General features: G+C 40.3%; 1 protein-coding gene across 1 annotated transcript in view; it reads left to right on the top strand.

Moving 5' to 3' along the window:
• Positions 1 to 16,887, top strand: part of ankfn1 (ankyrin repeat and fibronectin type III domain containing 1) — an 86,892-nt gene that overhangs the window by 58,423 nt on the left and 11,582 nt on the right. Inside the window, exons 11-16 of the mRNA XM_036572525.1 lie at positions 4,109 to 4,222; positions 4,769 to 4,866; positions 5,924 to 6,014; positions 8,084 to 8,191; positions 16,333 to 16,432; positions 16,545 to 16,677. Of these exons, the coding sequence (XP_036428418.1) occupies positions 4,109 to 4,222; positions 4,769 to 4,866; positions 5,924 to 6,014; positions 8,084 to 8,191; positions 16,333 to 16,432; positions 16,545 to 16,677 (644 nt within the window). The remainder of the gene's footprint in view (positions 1 to 4,108; positions 4,223 to 4,768; positions 4,867 to 5,923; positions 6,015 to 8,083; positions 8,192 to 16,332; positions 16,433 to 16,544; positions 16,678 to 16,887) is intronic.

The raw sequence follows: 16,887 nt of genomic DNA, 5'->3' as shown, positions 1-16,887 counted from the left end.
CATAATATTCTAATATTAAAAGTAAATTTGAGCAGTGCTTTTAGGTGGGCAAGTCATGGACTGGAGGTTAGGGAACCAGCCTTGTGACCGGAAGGTCACTGGTTTGATCCCTTGAGCCGTCAGTACGTTACTGAAGTGCCCTTGAGCAAGGCACCTAACCACCAACTGTTCCCTGGGTGCTGTGGATAGGGCTGACCACGTCCCCTATCCAAGTGTGCTCACTGCCCCTAGTGTGTGTGTTTCACTGCGTAGATGGAGGTGAAATTTCCAGGTAGTGGGACTAATAAGGGTCACTTAACTTTTTAAAATTGGGTGGGCCTAGGCTCACTGTGCTCAATCATACCACTGCCACCAGTACACAACGGGGAAAACAGGTGGAACAGTGGCTAAATTGATTAGTTTAAGCAGCAGCAGCAGCATCATTGGGAGGGTCAGTTCGTGAGGGTGAGGTTTGCACAGCGTTGTTCAGCATGAAGCTCAGTGGTGGTCAAGCCGGTCCAGAGGGCTGGCGAGCAGTGGGCACCTGATCAAGGCAGGCGAAGCAACAGCATCAGACGCACAGAATGGGCAGCTGTTCAACTTGGCAAAGAAAGGAAAAACACACAAAGAGTGAGTTCTGTAATGAGTGACTGATCACAGATTACAGTATAAACAGAGCAGCAGAGACTCCGTCAGGTCTGGATCTGACAGGGAAAACTAATTACCAAAGGCTTGACTATACAAGTAAGTTTTTAGCCTAGACTTAAAGACTGAGGCTGTGTCTGAGTCCCGAACATTAACAGGAAGATTATTCCAAAGCTGGGGGGCTTTGTATGAGAAAGCTCTCCCTACTGATGTAACTTTATTAATTCTAGGTACTAATAGTAAGCCAGCACCTTGTGATCTAAGTAGGCGTGATGGTTCATAGTGGGGGAAAAGTTCACTCAGGTACTGAGGGGCGAGTCCGTTTAGAGCTTATAGGTCAGTAATAGAAATAAAGTCATTTACATTCACTTTTAAAAACAGGAACTAGATGAAAACAAAAAGAGTTACTTGGAGCAATCATTTTTGGTTCCACAGAGAACTCATACGCTTAAAAACGGTTTAAAAGAACATTAGATGGCTTTCCACAGCATATTGTAGAAAAGGTTCTTAAACTCTGTGAAAGATCCTTATGAATCTTTAACTGGATTATCCAAGAACCAAAACGTATAAGGTTCACGTTGCCTGACTTGTCTGTCATGAAACCAAAGCTAAAAACAGAGAACCAGACTGATCAGTGACCACATTTGCAAGGTTCAAAAGGAATAAAAAAGTGAAATGCTTTCAGGGGTTAACTAGCAACTACACTATGCTTACTGTTAGCTAGCTTGGTAACTAACTGGCCAGCTAACAGTAATTTGAAATTATTGTGCACCAATTGTGAATTTTAATGGCCAGTTTTAATTTTTTTATTGGCTGATGGCTGATTTTTATTAGCTCATGCCGTGGAAACACACTAGCACAGATCCAGTACTTTGTGCTAGCCAAAGTCGCAATATAAATAATATTATTTACTCATTAATGAGTCAAACTGATGTTTTAAATTACGGTAGCTTTACAAAACTGACTATTTGTGCACATAAAGTATGAAGTGAAGAGAGGACACAGCTAAAGCTGGATGGTGTTTGAAGGTATGGTGGGACAAAGGACATTTTTTTTCTCTCTTTTACACGTTCAGTGTATTTTTGCTCAGCTATGAATTTGCATTTAGGGATCGTCTAGAAGTTAAAAATGATAAATGGATGAGCGGACACGCTGATTTAAATAGTCCTTTGATTTCATTTTTGAATGTGATTAACAAAATAGCATAGCTGTCTTTGTTCCTCTTTTGGTTATGCATATTGCCAGTATTTCAAACATTATGTGCATATTTCATAATAAATATAGGCTACTTACTTCATTTTGTCCTGCTACCTTACTGAAAGAAAGAAAGTCCTGGAATAGGCCTGTAGCTCAGAGGTCAAGCATTATTTGATCATACCATGCTTTATGCATGATCAAAAGAGCTGTGGATTTCTTTTTACCATGATGTAAATGAAATGGACAAGCATGAAGAACTTTTTTAACGTTTAAAGAACATCTGTCAGACTGCAAAACACACTCCAGCCAAGAACAGTTTAGGAACTTTTATACTCCTTGTTAGCCCAAAGTCTCTGTGTCCCAGTGGCAGGACAGCCTTTTCCAGTGTTAATAGAGAAGTTGTTGAACTTAACATAAGCTGTACTGTTTGGAGACTTTCATGTTTATTTTTCAGATTTCAGAGAAGGACGGAGGTAGACGCATACACCCACACGTTCTCTGTTGTGTGGTTTTGTGATTAGCATTGTCTGGTAGTTTACAGGTCAGCTCACAGGACTGTTGCATATTGCTGACCCAAAATCTTATCCACCCACATAATTGCGATTTTAGTTGTATCCTGTGGTTCATTTGAAATTGTGGGTATGAGCAATTGGCTTCCAAGTGTTAAGATCATATTCTCTGCCTACCCAGGAACAATCCATTTCCCTCAAATGACTCTTGAGTGTATGGAACACTCTCCTGGCAAATTGAATACTTGTTATACCAGCTTACTTTTGTGGTCTTGTCTGTGTAAAGATCTTCCAAGGCACCTATTACAAATCAGCAATGCTATGCCGCAGAAACTCTCAGAGATCAAATTGCTGAAAGATTTTCCAATTCTCACAGGAGGCTGTGAAAAGGGCTTCAGTCGAGCAGAATGGTGCAGTTAGTGGTGTTGTGTGCCTGGTGTTACAAATAGCCCAGTGAATACAGCCAGGAGGAGACCAGATCGGGGATTAAGGTGTTGACAAGGGAGAAAAGAATCCCTAATGCACTCAGTAACAGGGTTACATTCAAAATCACCAAAGCAGAGCTCATTTTGGTCGAATCACAGCATGTATATTTAACTGCACTCAACTGAAGTTTCTAAAATACCAGTTCATGGAAGGAGTTCTGTTCTTTGTTACACTTTAGCTGTCAGAACCCATGTTTTTTTCAAAAGAAACATGATAAGACAATGAAACATTTATATTTGGTAATGAAATTTGTGGACAATACAATCAGTGGTCATACATGACTGCAGCTTTTTTTCCACTCACGTTTCCATAATTCAATTTAGTTTCCCCACAAAATATGCTTCACTTTACATAATTCTATACAAGTGATTATATTAGTAATTTAGTAGTGACGACACCTGGTGGCACTTTTGAGAGCAAATATTTGTGAATTCTGACTGGAAGCAATTCACCACAGATTTAACAGCAACATTAGCGCTCACCAGTACCTTGCAGTAGCAGGCTCGGCTTATCTATAGGCAGACACAATTTGAATCAAATTCATTCTGCATAGTGCATCTGTAGGACTAAATCCAGTAAGGCTTGTGAGCAGAAAGCTGCAGAAAATGTTAACCTTAAACTTTTAAACTACTATGAGATATGCTCTGGCTGCCACATTACACTGCAGCACAGTGCTATGCTTGATCTGTCATCACAGTGGCCTCAATTTTGAATTATGCTCTATCCATCAATCTTGACAGATTCAATGATTGAATTGATTGTTGCTGATTTTGACAGTTTCATTTAAAAATCCATAATTAGTTTTATTCTTATGGTCTACTATTTTCTTTTACAGTACTACCTTTCACTGAAAATATATATCTGGCACAAATCTGTTTCACAGAATCAGCGAACATAGTTCCTGAATGAAGTTATAAAATGTGCAGAACAGCGTTAAATGAATCATCCAATAAGTCAAAGATATGAAACATATACACTCTGATTTGTCCTGGTTGGAAGGCATTGTTTTCATATCACACTGTTCAAGTCTCATCATTTTGCAACAGTGATACTAACTGGCTAACTGTCAGTACCTTTCAGCAAACTGTTTCTAAATGTATAACAAAGGAAACAAAGTATTGCTGCATGAGGTGTTATATACTAGGTGATCTTGTGAATATTGAATACCACATCCTCACAGCGTTAAAGTTATATAATGATCACTTTGTGTTTGAGGACTGCACCAGTCCTCTAAAACCAGACAGGTATTTTTGCAGCAGATTCATATCTGACCTTTGATCTTGTTCACACAGAGGTCCCAGAGGCTCCGACAGCTGTGCGCTTAACTGTGTCCAGCAGCACATCTCTCACCGTCACCTTTCAGGAGCCAGCTAGCATCAACTCAGCTGTGGTCACCAAATATAAAGGTGAGAACTCCCTGCTCTGCATCCCGAGCCTGTGGCACAAACACACACCAGTCATCAGCAGCAAGCAAGTCCCACTCCTGCCACAATGAAGCTGATAGCTGATTCCACCTCTATCTCACTTTTAAAGGCCAGGAAAATGTAGAGCACATAAAAGTGTTATATACACTCATTTGTCTTCTGCATGTGTAATTTTTGTTTTCCAATGTTACATATTATAATGTCTACAGAAGACACAGAGGGGTAGCCATGCTTCTAACTAACAGACAACAATGAACAATATCATTTAGTCTCTTTGTTGGAGGACGTGCATTACTATGAGCCTTTGCATGTGGCCATCTGCCTAGCCACACCTCCAGAGTCTCAGGCAACAGCGCCAGCCAGCAGCAGAAGGCTGCAATATGTTTTAAAAACATTTGTTCAGAGCATTATTTCAGAGCATGACTCCATACTGTGTACTATTGTTTCAGATCTTGTCCTAAGTCCTGTTTGAGATTACTGTGCTCTCAACTGTTTTCTGGTTTGTGATATGGTGTGTTTTTCTGGCAGTGGAGTGGAGCTGTTTGAAGGACTTCTCTTTATTGGCTGGAGAACTGATCCTTGAGAATCTTACATCTCTGAGGTGCACAATAACAGGTCTTAGTACAGTAAGTAGGGTGTCTGTTTTACTAGTCTTTTGTATACATGTAGCTACACATACATAATACATGCTTTAAGCTGCTTAATAGAGAAATTACAAGATGAACATTTTAATATGATGCAAATTTTGAATGTCTTGAATGCTCTGTAAATGCTGGCTATGACCCATTATTTTTTTAACAGGTTTCAAAGTTAAATAAAACAATAGGATTTGCTTTTCATTTGCAAGGACCAGTGGGGAAAAAGCAAACTCATCAGAGTAGGAGTTACAATAGTCCAAGTGAGGGGTCTCAAATTACTGGCCTACAAGAAAGCTTTGTATGGCCCGTCACCTATGTGAAATTTATTCCTTAAATAATTATTCCTAAAATCTAGCTCTTTTTTTTCCTGAGGCTACCTGTTTGCATCTGACAGGTAGATTTGCCAGACACTGTGGCTCGTTAGCCAACATATGCAGTATAAAATCAGTTTAGATTGATGCTAATGTTGTTAAAAGTAAAACTCTTTGAAAGTAAGGATCTCTTTTATCCAAGAGGAACCATTCAAACAAAAACCCGATGAAGCACTGATTAACAGTGCACACTGAGTGGGGCAGCCTATAATTTAGCTATAACTAACTTAGCTATTATTCTAATTTAGACTAATAGTTAAATCTGCCTTTGTGGATTTATTCATGACATAGTGGTAGATACAGCATGTCAGAATTAAGAAACAAATGGAATTTTTAAAATGAATTCACTGACAATGCAGAATTAACCACTCATGTTCAGCAGGAACAACAATGCTATCACAATAGGAAGTCAGTATAGTTCTACTGTTATATGGACGTTTATGTGAATGAGTTGAATTGCTAGTAAACATTTAATTCAAAAACTTTAATTCATGCATGCAAAAAAATGTTGGGCCCTTTTTTACCTTGCATTTTTTCAACTGGACTCCTTGGATAAGACCACCAGGCTAATTGCCCCCAGGTAATTTGAGTTTGAGACCCCTGCTCTAAGACACCTGTAGTTGCAATAGTATACAAGGAAATAACCAGTTTGCTTCCATGTTTGCTTCTTTTAGGGAAGGCAGTATTATGTTCGTGTGTCCGCCTACAACATGAAGGGCTGGGGACCATCACAGCTCTCTCAGCCTCCCTGTGCTGTTCCCTCCAGTAAGTGAACATTTTTTTCACTGCCTTACAGAGATACCATACATGGTAATGATGAACTCATTATGGCGTTCGTCTGTCAGCATGACATTTCTACAAATGGAACATTCTTGAAGCGTCATACTGCTTTTATATTTGTAATTCAGTCAGAAAAAAACGGTTGAAAAGATGAATGTTTGTAGAATCTCTGCCTTGAGTTGACTGTCACGACTCACTTGGCACATCCTGCTGCTGCTATTCTCTGTGTCTGGCCATGAGGTGCCTCTTCAAAAGCAGAACTAAGAAAGAAAGAAAGGCAGGCAGACCTGGCAGTGTCACCAGAGCTGTGTATCCGCAGATGATAAATCCATCATTAGAAAATGCACTTAGACTCAGTGCTGAGATTTAGCTGAGAAAAAAAGATTTTTTTCTGATGGTACTGATGTTTTTATTACAGTATTTTATTTATTCTAATTTTTTTTATTGTAAAATGTCTGTGAAAACATGATCTCCAACTGTTATGGAATAAAAAAAGTGTTTCATCTCCAACCATTATGGATTAAAAAAAGTGTTTGCACTGCACATATGTGTGCCCATTTGTCTCTTAAAGTGCTGTTTTTTAAACCGTGGGTTGCGAATCTCAAGTGGCTCATTGAGGTTTAAACGGGGCTTGGCAAATCTAATTTGGTAGTCTGATGTTTTATGTTCACATTAATTTGTCGTGAAGGCTGGGCCTACATGGAGTCAAATCAATCTGCTGTACACAGAACAAATAAAGATTGTTCTCCTGTATGTTGAAAAATAGTAGAATATAAAGGTGAGCTGGAATTGTAAGATTTCGCAGTTTACATATACCTACTCAACATGTCTGATTTTAGTCTATTTCATGTGCTTTTCAGCATAAATGTTTCAGTTAACTTACTGAAGTTAGCACTGCAGTGAATTTACTTTTCATGACCCATTTTTGCCAAGGCTTTTAACAAAGTTAGAAACACTTCTGATCCAGCTGCCTGATGTGCAGTTTACAAGATCACACAAAGAAAGCAGGCAGAATGCTTTTGAGCTTTTTATAGTGAATTAATGGCAGAAGCAATTCCATCTTGAATTTATTTGTTCTGAAAGGATTCCAGCATTCACGTTGATCTGTTTTATATGCTGGAACTGTTGCATTCTTGTTATCCATACATATAGACTCAGTAAGCAGACAGAGAGTTTAGTCTTTTTTATGTCTTTTATTTATAGTACAGTACAGTGCAAAAGTCAGAGACCATCATTCACTTGTTTAAATTCCAATCAAAATGGCCATTAATTACTGGTCCTCCTAATAACCACACAAGACCTGGTATACCACTAAAACCTTCACCATCAGATAAATAGTACTTAAAGCATTCATCATTGAGAGAGAGGAGAAAATCAAGCTCCACTCTTGCCTCAGATCTGAAGAAATCCACAGGTGTTTCTGTCCATTCTTCCACTGTGAGAAGACAACTCAGCGCTATGGGTGTAAAAGGATGTGTAGCTGTCAGGAAGCCCTTACTGAGCAAAGGAAACAAAGAAGCTGCTGGTGTTCTCAGAACAATGGAATTCACACCCCAGAGTCAACGTCACTGAATGTGTTTGGATTATATGGATTGTGAGAATCAGAGAATGCAATCAGTTTCTAAGATGGAACTTTGGAGTTGTAGAAAACTGAAAGAAACTGAAAGAAAGTCTCCCAAACAGAACAGAAGCTGTAAAAAAGTGGTAATCACATTAATACTGAAAATGCTAATATTATATTTGGTTGTTGATTGCTTTGTGTCATTTTCTGTTTAATACATATTTTCAGCTTTTTTTCTGATGCTGAGAAATTAATAACTTTAGTGTCGGTTTTAACTTGAAATTGAAAAAATTAAAGGTGGTCTCTGACTTTCGCACAGTACTGTATGTCTACACACAACCTGAACTAACTAGAATTCTGTTCTCAATCATTCTTGAGTAAATATTTAAAGGCTTTTTGGTAGATTTTAAAAGTCGTGTTATACTGATAGCTGTGGATTTTTAAGGGGGCAAAATTTCAGGGGTTTAATATGAACTGTGTCTGTGTATGTCAGACTGGAAGGAGTGTGATGGTAGAGAGTCACGGAAGAGAGGGCATATTGAGGCCATGGAGAGACTGCTGCAGCAGGTCCGAGCCACACACCAACACTACAGCTGTGGAGGTACAAACACATCAGCACACACACTCCATATCACTCTTTTTCTAAGTGCAAACTCTCTCTGTTGGAAATCTGTCTTTTTCTCTGTATCTGTGTCACACCCATTACTGCACACTCACTCCAACTCATTCACCACCCCAACTCACACTGTTGGGGTGGTAAATGAGCATCTTTATTTTTGCCATGATTGCTGATATTGTTGTTTTAACCCCTTAAAATCCCAGGCATATTACATTCTAAGGCTTGTTATTCAGTAACTGCAGGCTTCAATGCAAACTAGCTGAGCTATTTATAGGTTATAGAAGTGTGTAATAAAACTAGCCCCGTTGGTGGGCCCTGGCCATTTAAGGAGTTAATGATTTAGCTTGGACTGAGTTATGATAGACTCTCATAGCTCACACTATGTTGTCTTTGTCTTAGAGTTACACTAAGTAATAAGTAATAACTTTACTTTTCACTTACAAGAAGTTTGCAGCCCATTATTTTCACAACGTGCAGTACCTCCCTTGAGAGTTTGCATTTTGCATGAAGCTAGCGAAATATTCAACAGACACAATTAGAAATGCAGACATCCTTGAAATATGAAATAATAACTAGAAAAAAAAACTTCTTAAAAGTATACTGGCTGTCAAAAAGTTTTAAGAAAGCTTGATTTTCTGATGTTTGATTTTTGCTGTTACTGTTCAATTAAGTAAAAAAAATCCACTCTGTTAAAGTCAACAAGAGTAGGAAATCACAGCGCATTTTCTTTCTGTACTGTGATGTATTTCCACCTGAAACATGATATCAGGGAGGGTCTCTGAAATATAGGGGAGAAGTATGATTTTGTTGGATTAACATTTTTCCCAGCCCACTGGTTCTTGGAAACATAAAACTCAGAATATGTTTTAGAGGCATTGACTTCAACAGGAGATTTCAGGTTGGATTTACCATAAAATAACTGTTTCCTAATATTTCCTAATACATTAGGTATATTTTGCAGTGCTCAGCTTGATGTTCATCAAAGTGTCTTTACTGATACGAAGAACAGGTTTTGCCTAAATAGTGATTTGTTTTTTTTTTCCAAAATATTGGCAAATGAACAAAATGAAAATCTTTTCACCAAAAATTATGGAACACCTTAAAATTCAAGGATTATTACAACCTAATGTTTATTATTCTGTAACCACATTGACTGAGTTATTCTTAAGTTGGATGTGTGTAATAAAAGTTTGGACCCACCAGCAGATCCTGGCCATTTAAGGGGTGAAATAGCTGTTTGAGTGATGATTGCTGATATCACAACAAGAGGATAAAATGTGTGAAGGATGGAGTTATTCCCAGGGCAGGACTTTCATCAGCTCTTTCCTCAGTTTTTGCAAAGAAGATGGCAACATTTAAACTGATTTCTATTTTTAAGTGTTAAGAAGGGCTGCACAATATGGTCTTAAAATGTGGCACGCTGTGCACGTGTAATATACACTCATCGTCAAAAAAATAGTTGCACCCAGAAGGCATCAGTCGACAGGAATGAAACTTAGTGGGTAGGTTTGACATCGTGAGACATGCGAATGATGGAAGTGTCACGCTCGGCCGCACATGTGATGTAAGCAAAGACGGGCCTTATTGCTGTACCTGACTGACTATATAAGGTCGTCCCGTTGCGCGTGCTTTCCATTCTGACTCGTGCTGTTGTGTTGGTAGCATCCTTTGCAAGTGAAGTATGCCTCGGAGAAGAGTTCGAAAGCAGTTTGAGCCATTGGAAGAGTTGGAAGGGCTCTGGGAATCAGGATGGTCTTATTGACGTATTGCGCACCATGTCAGTCGTGCGGATATTACCATAGCATGCTGTTGTGGCAGTGGATAGAAGAAGGCACACTCCAGCGCCATGAAGGATCTGGTAGACCTACACAAACCAAGTAGAGGGAGAACCGACGGATTGTTCAACGTGCACGGAGTAACCCACTCAGAGCCACGATTGCGGACATTCAGTGAGCAGTGATGCCCTCCATGAATCATCCTGTTAATGCCAGCACCATTGGCAGACGGCTGCATGATGCAGGACTACATTTACGACTGTTACGACGACTGCCCTTAGCACCACATCAACATCACCAGAGACTGCAATGGTGTCGTGCCAGACTGTCATGGAGTAACTCACAATGGCAGCGGGTCATCTTCAGTCACAAGTCCTGCACCGTGGTAAGCACCAGGATGACTGGTTTGTTGTCACATGTCACACGTCCAGAAGGCCTGGTGTTGTGGTGTGGGGTGCAGTTTCATAGGATGCCAGATCACCTTTGGTCTTCATTACAGGCACTTTGGCAGCCCAACGTTACATTAATGAGGTCCTGCAAGCAGTGGCCCTACCTTCTCTGAATGCACACTCCGGTGTGCTATTCCAACAGGACAACGCTCGTCCGCATATGGCTGCTGTCTCAAGAGCTTGCATTGACAACATAGATACTATGCCATGGCCAGCTGCATCGCCAGACCTGTCCCTGACTGAAAATGTGTGGGATGCTATTGGACGTGCTATCAACACTCCACCCCTACCGCAAAAAATACCGAACTGCGTGAGAATATTCAAGCTGCATGAGATGGATTATCGCAGGACACCATTAGGAAACTCAACAACTTCATGCCGAGACGTTGGTGTGTCCCCAGACGTTTGACTGACAGTGTTTGATGTGTGTGTGTGTGTGTGTGCATAATGACTAATAATCTCAATACTAATAATAGAGTTTTTGAAGCTGTATGTAAAAATAATGAGATATTGCTTGTTCTGTTCACTTGCCATTAAGATCTTAAACCACACCGTTTAAACCGCATCATTAAAAGCCAAGAATACATGTAGTGTGGGTTAGATGTGCATGACTCTACTATAGATTTGTTTTTCTGAAGAATTTAGTTCCAACCCTAGTCTGGCATGGTTCTGATATTCAGATACTCCGGAAGATCTGCTGTGTTAGGGTTGGATCTCCAACTGCTGGAATTTATGATATTCATAATTGCTGATGATGTATGTTCTATATTGCCACGGCTGTTTTGTGGTCTGGAGAAAATAAGAAAATTAGTGGTGGCTGTAGCTGATAAAGTAAACTCTTAAAAATAAAAGTCCCAAAAATGATACTTTGGAGTGATGTCACTAAAGAGGCACTTTTATTTCTTAATTCCTTTTCACAGTAGCCGTAACATGCAGTTTCTGTGTATGATTTATCAAATCAAAAGTGTCACAGGTGAGCGAGCAAGTCAACATTTCTATAAAAGTGTTTTTATTGTGTTTAAATGCTTTTTTTTATTGAAGCAGCAGTTTTGTCTTTATCCATTTCGCTCGACACAGTCATCTTTTTGGAGAGGTGTGAAATGTTTTCACTGCCGGTGGTTCACCACTCCTCTTTAGTTCCTTATTGCTCGCTAGCAGCTCAACACAGAGTCACAACATTTTACTTATCAGAGAACAGAGAGCCAGCAGTGTCCTGGGTAATCTCATAATGGAGTTAAGGGAAAAATGATTTATTTGATAAAATCAATACAGAAATATTGAACCGATTTGCATTCCACCGGCAGAATGATCACTAGGGGTCCATCAGAAGGAGGCTATAGAATGGATGGTTTCTTTAAAGAACAGTTTTTGTAAATAAAGTGTGCAGATCCATTTAGGAATCTTTATTTTTAAAGTGTGTACCTGAGTGTACTTTTAATGGTGATTAGTGTACAGTTTTGTGTATCATCCCACGCTGTTCCAGAAAGTCATGGCTGTGAATGTCTGTAACAGACACATGTCCTTCCTGTTGTGCTTTGATTGTGCTGCGGATATAAGAGTCTGACATCAGCATGAAAAGCTCAGATGGCGAATGCAGAAATAACGTCATGCTCATCAACTGTGTTTTTCACCCAGCTTGTAGACGTCTTTTGTGTCAGCCCTCATTTCTTCTCTCTCTTTATTGTTTTTCATCTCTTCTTTATAGCCCTCATAAGGCTCTCTCTCTCTCTCTCTCTCTCTCTCTCTCTTTCTCTCTCTCTCTCTCTCTCTCTCTCTCACTTTCTTTTTTCTGTTCTGTCTGCCTACTCACCAGAGCTGTTTTCTCCTTAAGTCTCATTCTCGTCTTCCTTTAAGCCCACACTTCTTCCAGTAGATTAACTCCGTATTAAAGTGGAGAAATGAAGCGTGGTAAAAATGTTTTTACTCCACTATAGGCTATCCAGAGCAATGTGAATGCGCTCTCTCAGCCTTTCGTCCAGCCTCCTCGGGACCTGCCAGGAGACAGGAGCAGGGGCGCTGGGGAATTGTGTACATAAATAATCTTTTAATACATTTATCCATTTTGGATTCCACGCATTTATGGGTCGAGCGTGTCGCTGGTATACTGTAGCTTTGTAAATCACAGGGCCGGAGTGCAAACACCTCTGCAGATCAGGGCAGGCCGGCCGTAGCGCGGCAGCTATACGTGGAGAGCGGAGCGCCAGCTTTGGCCCGCAGCCCACTCCCTAATCCAGGAGCTGGCTGGAGGGGCATAGAGGAGTGTTGTTCGCTGTGCTGACAGTAGCTCAGCACTCACAAACACCAGCTTCATTAGGCAGCTATGCGCGCCGCCACTGGCGGGAGGAGAGAGAGAAAAAAAGTCTGCATCACTCATCTGTTTATGAGTCAACACATGAGTCAGTGATGTCAGTGGGGGGATGGCTGCCAGAGTCTCGAACGACATTATACTGGATAATTGATTCTAGAAGAAAAAGACTATTTGAGAGTTGTTTATGGTTCTCCCTCACGATTCGTGATGTTTAAGGATTTGCACTGAAAAGTAGAAAAACAGAAAATTTGCCTCCCACTACGCCTGACAGAAAACCCCCTCTTACGTCCATTGCTTCAAGAAGAATTAAGCTTTTAGAGTGCTCTCGATTCGGAGCACTCGAGACATAGTACTCTCTCACGTCTGTTTGTGTCTCGCTGAGCATGTGTGCGTGTCCCGCACTCGCAAGCACACATGCTGGCAGGGGCGATGTATTTACCCAGTTTATTTTTGGAGAGACGGTGTTCGAAAATAAATCTGCAAAATTAATCAGCGCTGGTACAATGCCACCACTATAAAAACCACGGCGAAAAAAAGGCGCTGCTCATTTAAGGGGAGGTTATCTTAATTTATGATGTGTATATGTGGAGCTGAGAGGGTGCTCACAGACCGAGGGGTGTGTGTGTGTGCTACACACAGCTCTCTGTGTTCCAGCATGAGACACAGCGACACCCACACACACGCGCACGCACACCTCCTCAGCTCTGCTCTCTCGCCGACTATGTAAGCTGCTTCTGTGAGTGAGGGTCTGGAAAGTCTTGCTCGGACCATTATAGATGAGCTCGCTAGCTTCGCATATGTTGAAAAGGCTCTGTTGACCTTCACTAAATTACTTCGAAAATGGAGAACGCTAGCAGCACTCCTCCCCTGCATCTCTCTTACACACTCCCACTCTCTTTCACTCTCACTTACCTCATTTCACGGTCACACTCAGTGCGCACGGCAGACAGATGGATTGCCAAGTCATTAATCAAAGGTGATCCATTTTTTATTTTCATAAATGAAAAAGCATTTCTTTATTTATTTGGGGTGACAGTTTGGCGGCACGGGAGGCCAACGCACTCATGTCATATAATCCACTTGTCAAAGTCAGTTAACCTCCAGAGCAAGAAATAAATACAAATTCAGTGGCTGAGTTATCAGCACATGCAACAGCAGCAGCAGCAGCCATGCTTATGGAAAGCTTCCCCGTCCACTGAATCACTGTAGCTTTCTCTTACACTGTATGCTTTGCACAATGCTTCCAGTGTCCGATGTGGATCGCATGTCCTCGGGATGTCCAGTGGCATATCTCGAACTAAGAACAGCAAATAGAGCTATAGTGACACAACTGACTCCCATTATGAGATATCAGTGTTATTTTGATGTTATGTGAAATACAGAAGGGTGAGAAACAATGAATAGTGCTTGATCCAGAAAAGCAAGCACAGATATTTGCACTAGCATCATGTACTTATTTCCTTCATGGTCTTGCATAGAGGTGGGCAACATGATGAAACTTGATCATGTTGTATTACGTTACTTCATAATATGACACAATATCCTTTTCTGAGCATATTGTGAGTATATGTTTTATTAAAAAGAGAGCATTTAATATGAAATATATTGAATATGTTAACAGTTGAAGGTTTTGGCAGCAATTTTTAAATGTGGCACTGCTGGGCATGCTGTTCTAGAGCTGGCCCTAAAAGCACTTTAGAGGCTTCAAATACTCAGTGTTTCTGAACAAATATTCGAATATAAATTCTGAATACTATAAATCAAAATATTCCAGTAGTTGCACATTTTTACATTCCTTTTTACAATAGACATCCCAAAGATGCTGAAAGACACATGCATAGTGCTGTCAGATAAGGAGATTGATGAGTCTGACTGGATTTTTGCTTAGAAAGCAGCAATGATGCATAAACAAATTTAAGATGTAAATCCTTGTTAAGTGATGTGTTCTCCTAGTCACTTTAGCTGGTTTACTGAATAGATAGCCAAGTTCATTTTCCATTGTCCAAGTTCAGTTCCAGAGTGAAAACGTTGTTAGGCAAACATAAATCGTGTTCAAGATTGAGTACTCAGCTAATTATTTTAGTGTTTAGTGAAATTCATATAGTTTTATGGCTGTTTATATGTTACATGAATCAGCTAAACCAGTTACCTAGTCTGCTGTCTCTGTTTGTCTCTGTCTCTCAGCTCCATGGAAGCTATACTAGTGACTCAGGATACACTCAGCTTCTTCAGTTGAATGTCATTAAACAGTAAAATCTACAACCAAACAGATTCATGTGTATTCAGCTAATTCTCATTGGCACTCAAATCTGTCAGTATAGAAAAATTGAATGTAAAGATAATTCCTCATGTAGCTAAATTATAGTCAGTTTATACCATATCATATGTAATGAGGGCTTTACAATGATCTATTCTGTTTGCAGCTAACTTTGATCATAGGATTTTCATCCTGAATGATTTTTTGTGCAATGCAGTCCCAACTTCAGAAGAACAGATCTTTTGCACAAGCATTTCACGTCTGTGAGCACATACCGTTACCTAGACACTGCTGCCAATTGTTGAGTTAAAAGGACAGGACTCTTTTGGGGCTCATAAGACACAGCAGTGCACGGGGGGTTGATAGGATTTTTTAAATGGAAAGTTTCCCCCCACTCGTGCACCCCCATCCTGTGGAGACAGAGAGACTAGAGCTAGCGTGATTACTCTCGTGGTGACTGAGTTTTTCTACTGGTCACTTGCACGTTGTAAACAGCTTCTCAGCCACACGAATTGTTCCGTCTGCCCTGCTGTTTACACGGGGGGCAATTACGTGACGCTTAATTTCATGAAAACAGGGTCGTCTGAAGATAGGCATCACTGAAAGGCGCACTGATATGGCTGCATTTGAAGCGGGAGATACGCAGCTAAAAAGCTGTAGATAACTCTTCTGTCGGTGGCGTGACCCTCCTGACCCTTTCCTTTTTAGCAGCCCTGAGGCACACTCTCACACGATCCGTCTCTGTTTTACCCATTTTTCGTTCCTTATAAAATATGCTCAAGCCTTGTGCTGTGTTAGTTTGCTTGTTTTCACTTCCAGACATGTTTGAGGACAAAAGACACTAAGGTTTTAACCTGGGTTTAAAAAAAAAAGCCTTTAGATTTTTCAATATATCTGCATGGAGGCAGCAGCCTACACGCTTATAGAAAGATTCTAAATGGCTTTTAGCTTGAATGTTCTAAGAAAAACATTTAATTGGTGTAGGACCTTTACATTATGTGGAGGTTCACACTTGCACACTTCATTTATAGAAAAATGGTTCCATCTTCCATGGAAAGGTACATTAGGGACTGAAGGTTCAGAAAAAAAGGTTTTTCTATGGCATTGCTTCCAAGAACCCTGTTTGACATCTTTATTTTTAGAAGGGGAATGGTGTACACGGCCATTATTTCGGCCTTCAGTATTCTTCTTTTAGTGTGTGTGGCAGAGAAGGCACTGTGCTATAACCTTCAGTTTATTGTTATATATAGGTATTATTTTAGCTTGCAAAAGGTGTTGTGTTTGCATCAATCTGCCCTCTGTGTGAATAAACCTTGGTTCTCTCTGACTTTCAGACACCTCGAAGCTGCAGAACACCAGTCGCAAGCAGTCTGTCTCTAGAAGCCTAAAACATCTCTTTCATTCCTCCACCAAATTTGTTAAAACCCTCAAAAGGTCAGTATACATTATATGCTTAACTCAGCTCTTACGATGGCATGTGTTACTGCTTTCTGTCATCCTGTGTAATCTCTTGTGCACTGAGTGTGTCCTCTCGCCCGGGTTCCAGAGGGATCTACATAGCTGCAGTGTTTTATCATAAGGACAGTCTGCTGGTAACAAATGAGGATCAGATTCCCATCGTGGAGGTGGAGGACTCCTACAGCAGCTCCCTCATGCAGGACTTTCTGTGGTTTACCAAGGTATGACAAACACTCCGCCTGACCGCTATGCCTGGGTAATGGAGGAAGAAGAATTGCTCTAGTTAAGTAACAGCATGTTTGTAGGTATTTTTATAAACCATAGGTTATTGTTAAATGACAGGGACATCCGCCAAAATAGTTTCTGTTCTGATGGTTTATTCTATCTCATAATGAAGATGTTAACCCAAATAATTCCAGTTTATTCTGTTT

The sequence above is a fragment of the Colossoma macropomum genome, unplaced genomic scaffold (genome assembly GCF_904425465.1).
Source record: "Colossoma macropomum unplaced genomic scaffold, Colossoma_macropomum, whole genome shotgun sequence".
Taxonomy (NCBI): domain Eukaryota; kingdom Metazoa; phylum Chordata; class Actinopteri; order Characiformes; family Serrasalmidae; genus Colossoma; species Colossoma macropomum.
This window is presented reverse-complemented; position numbering and strand designations above follow the sequence as displayed.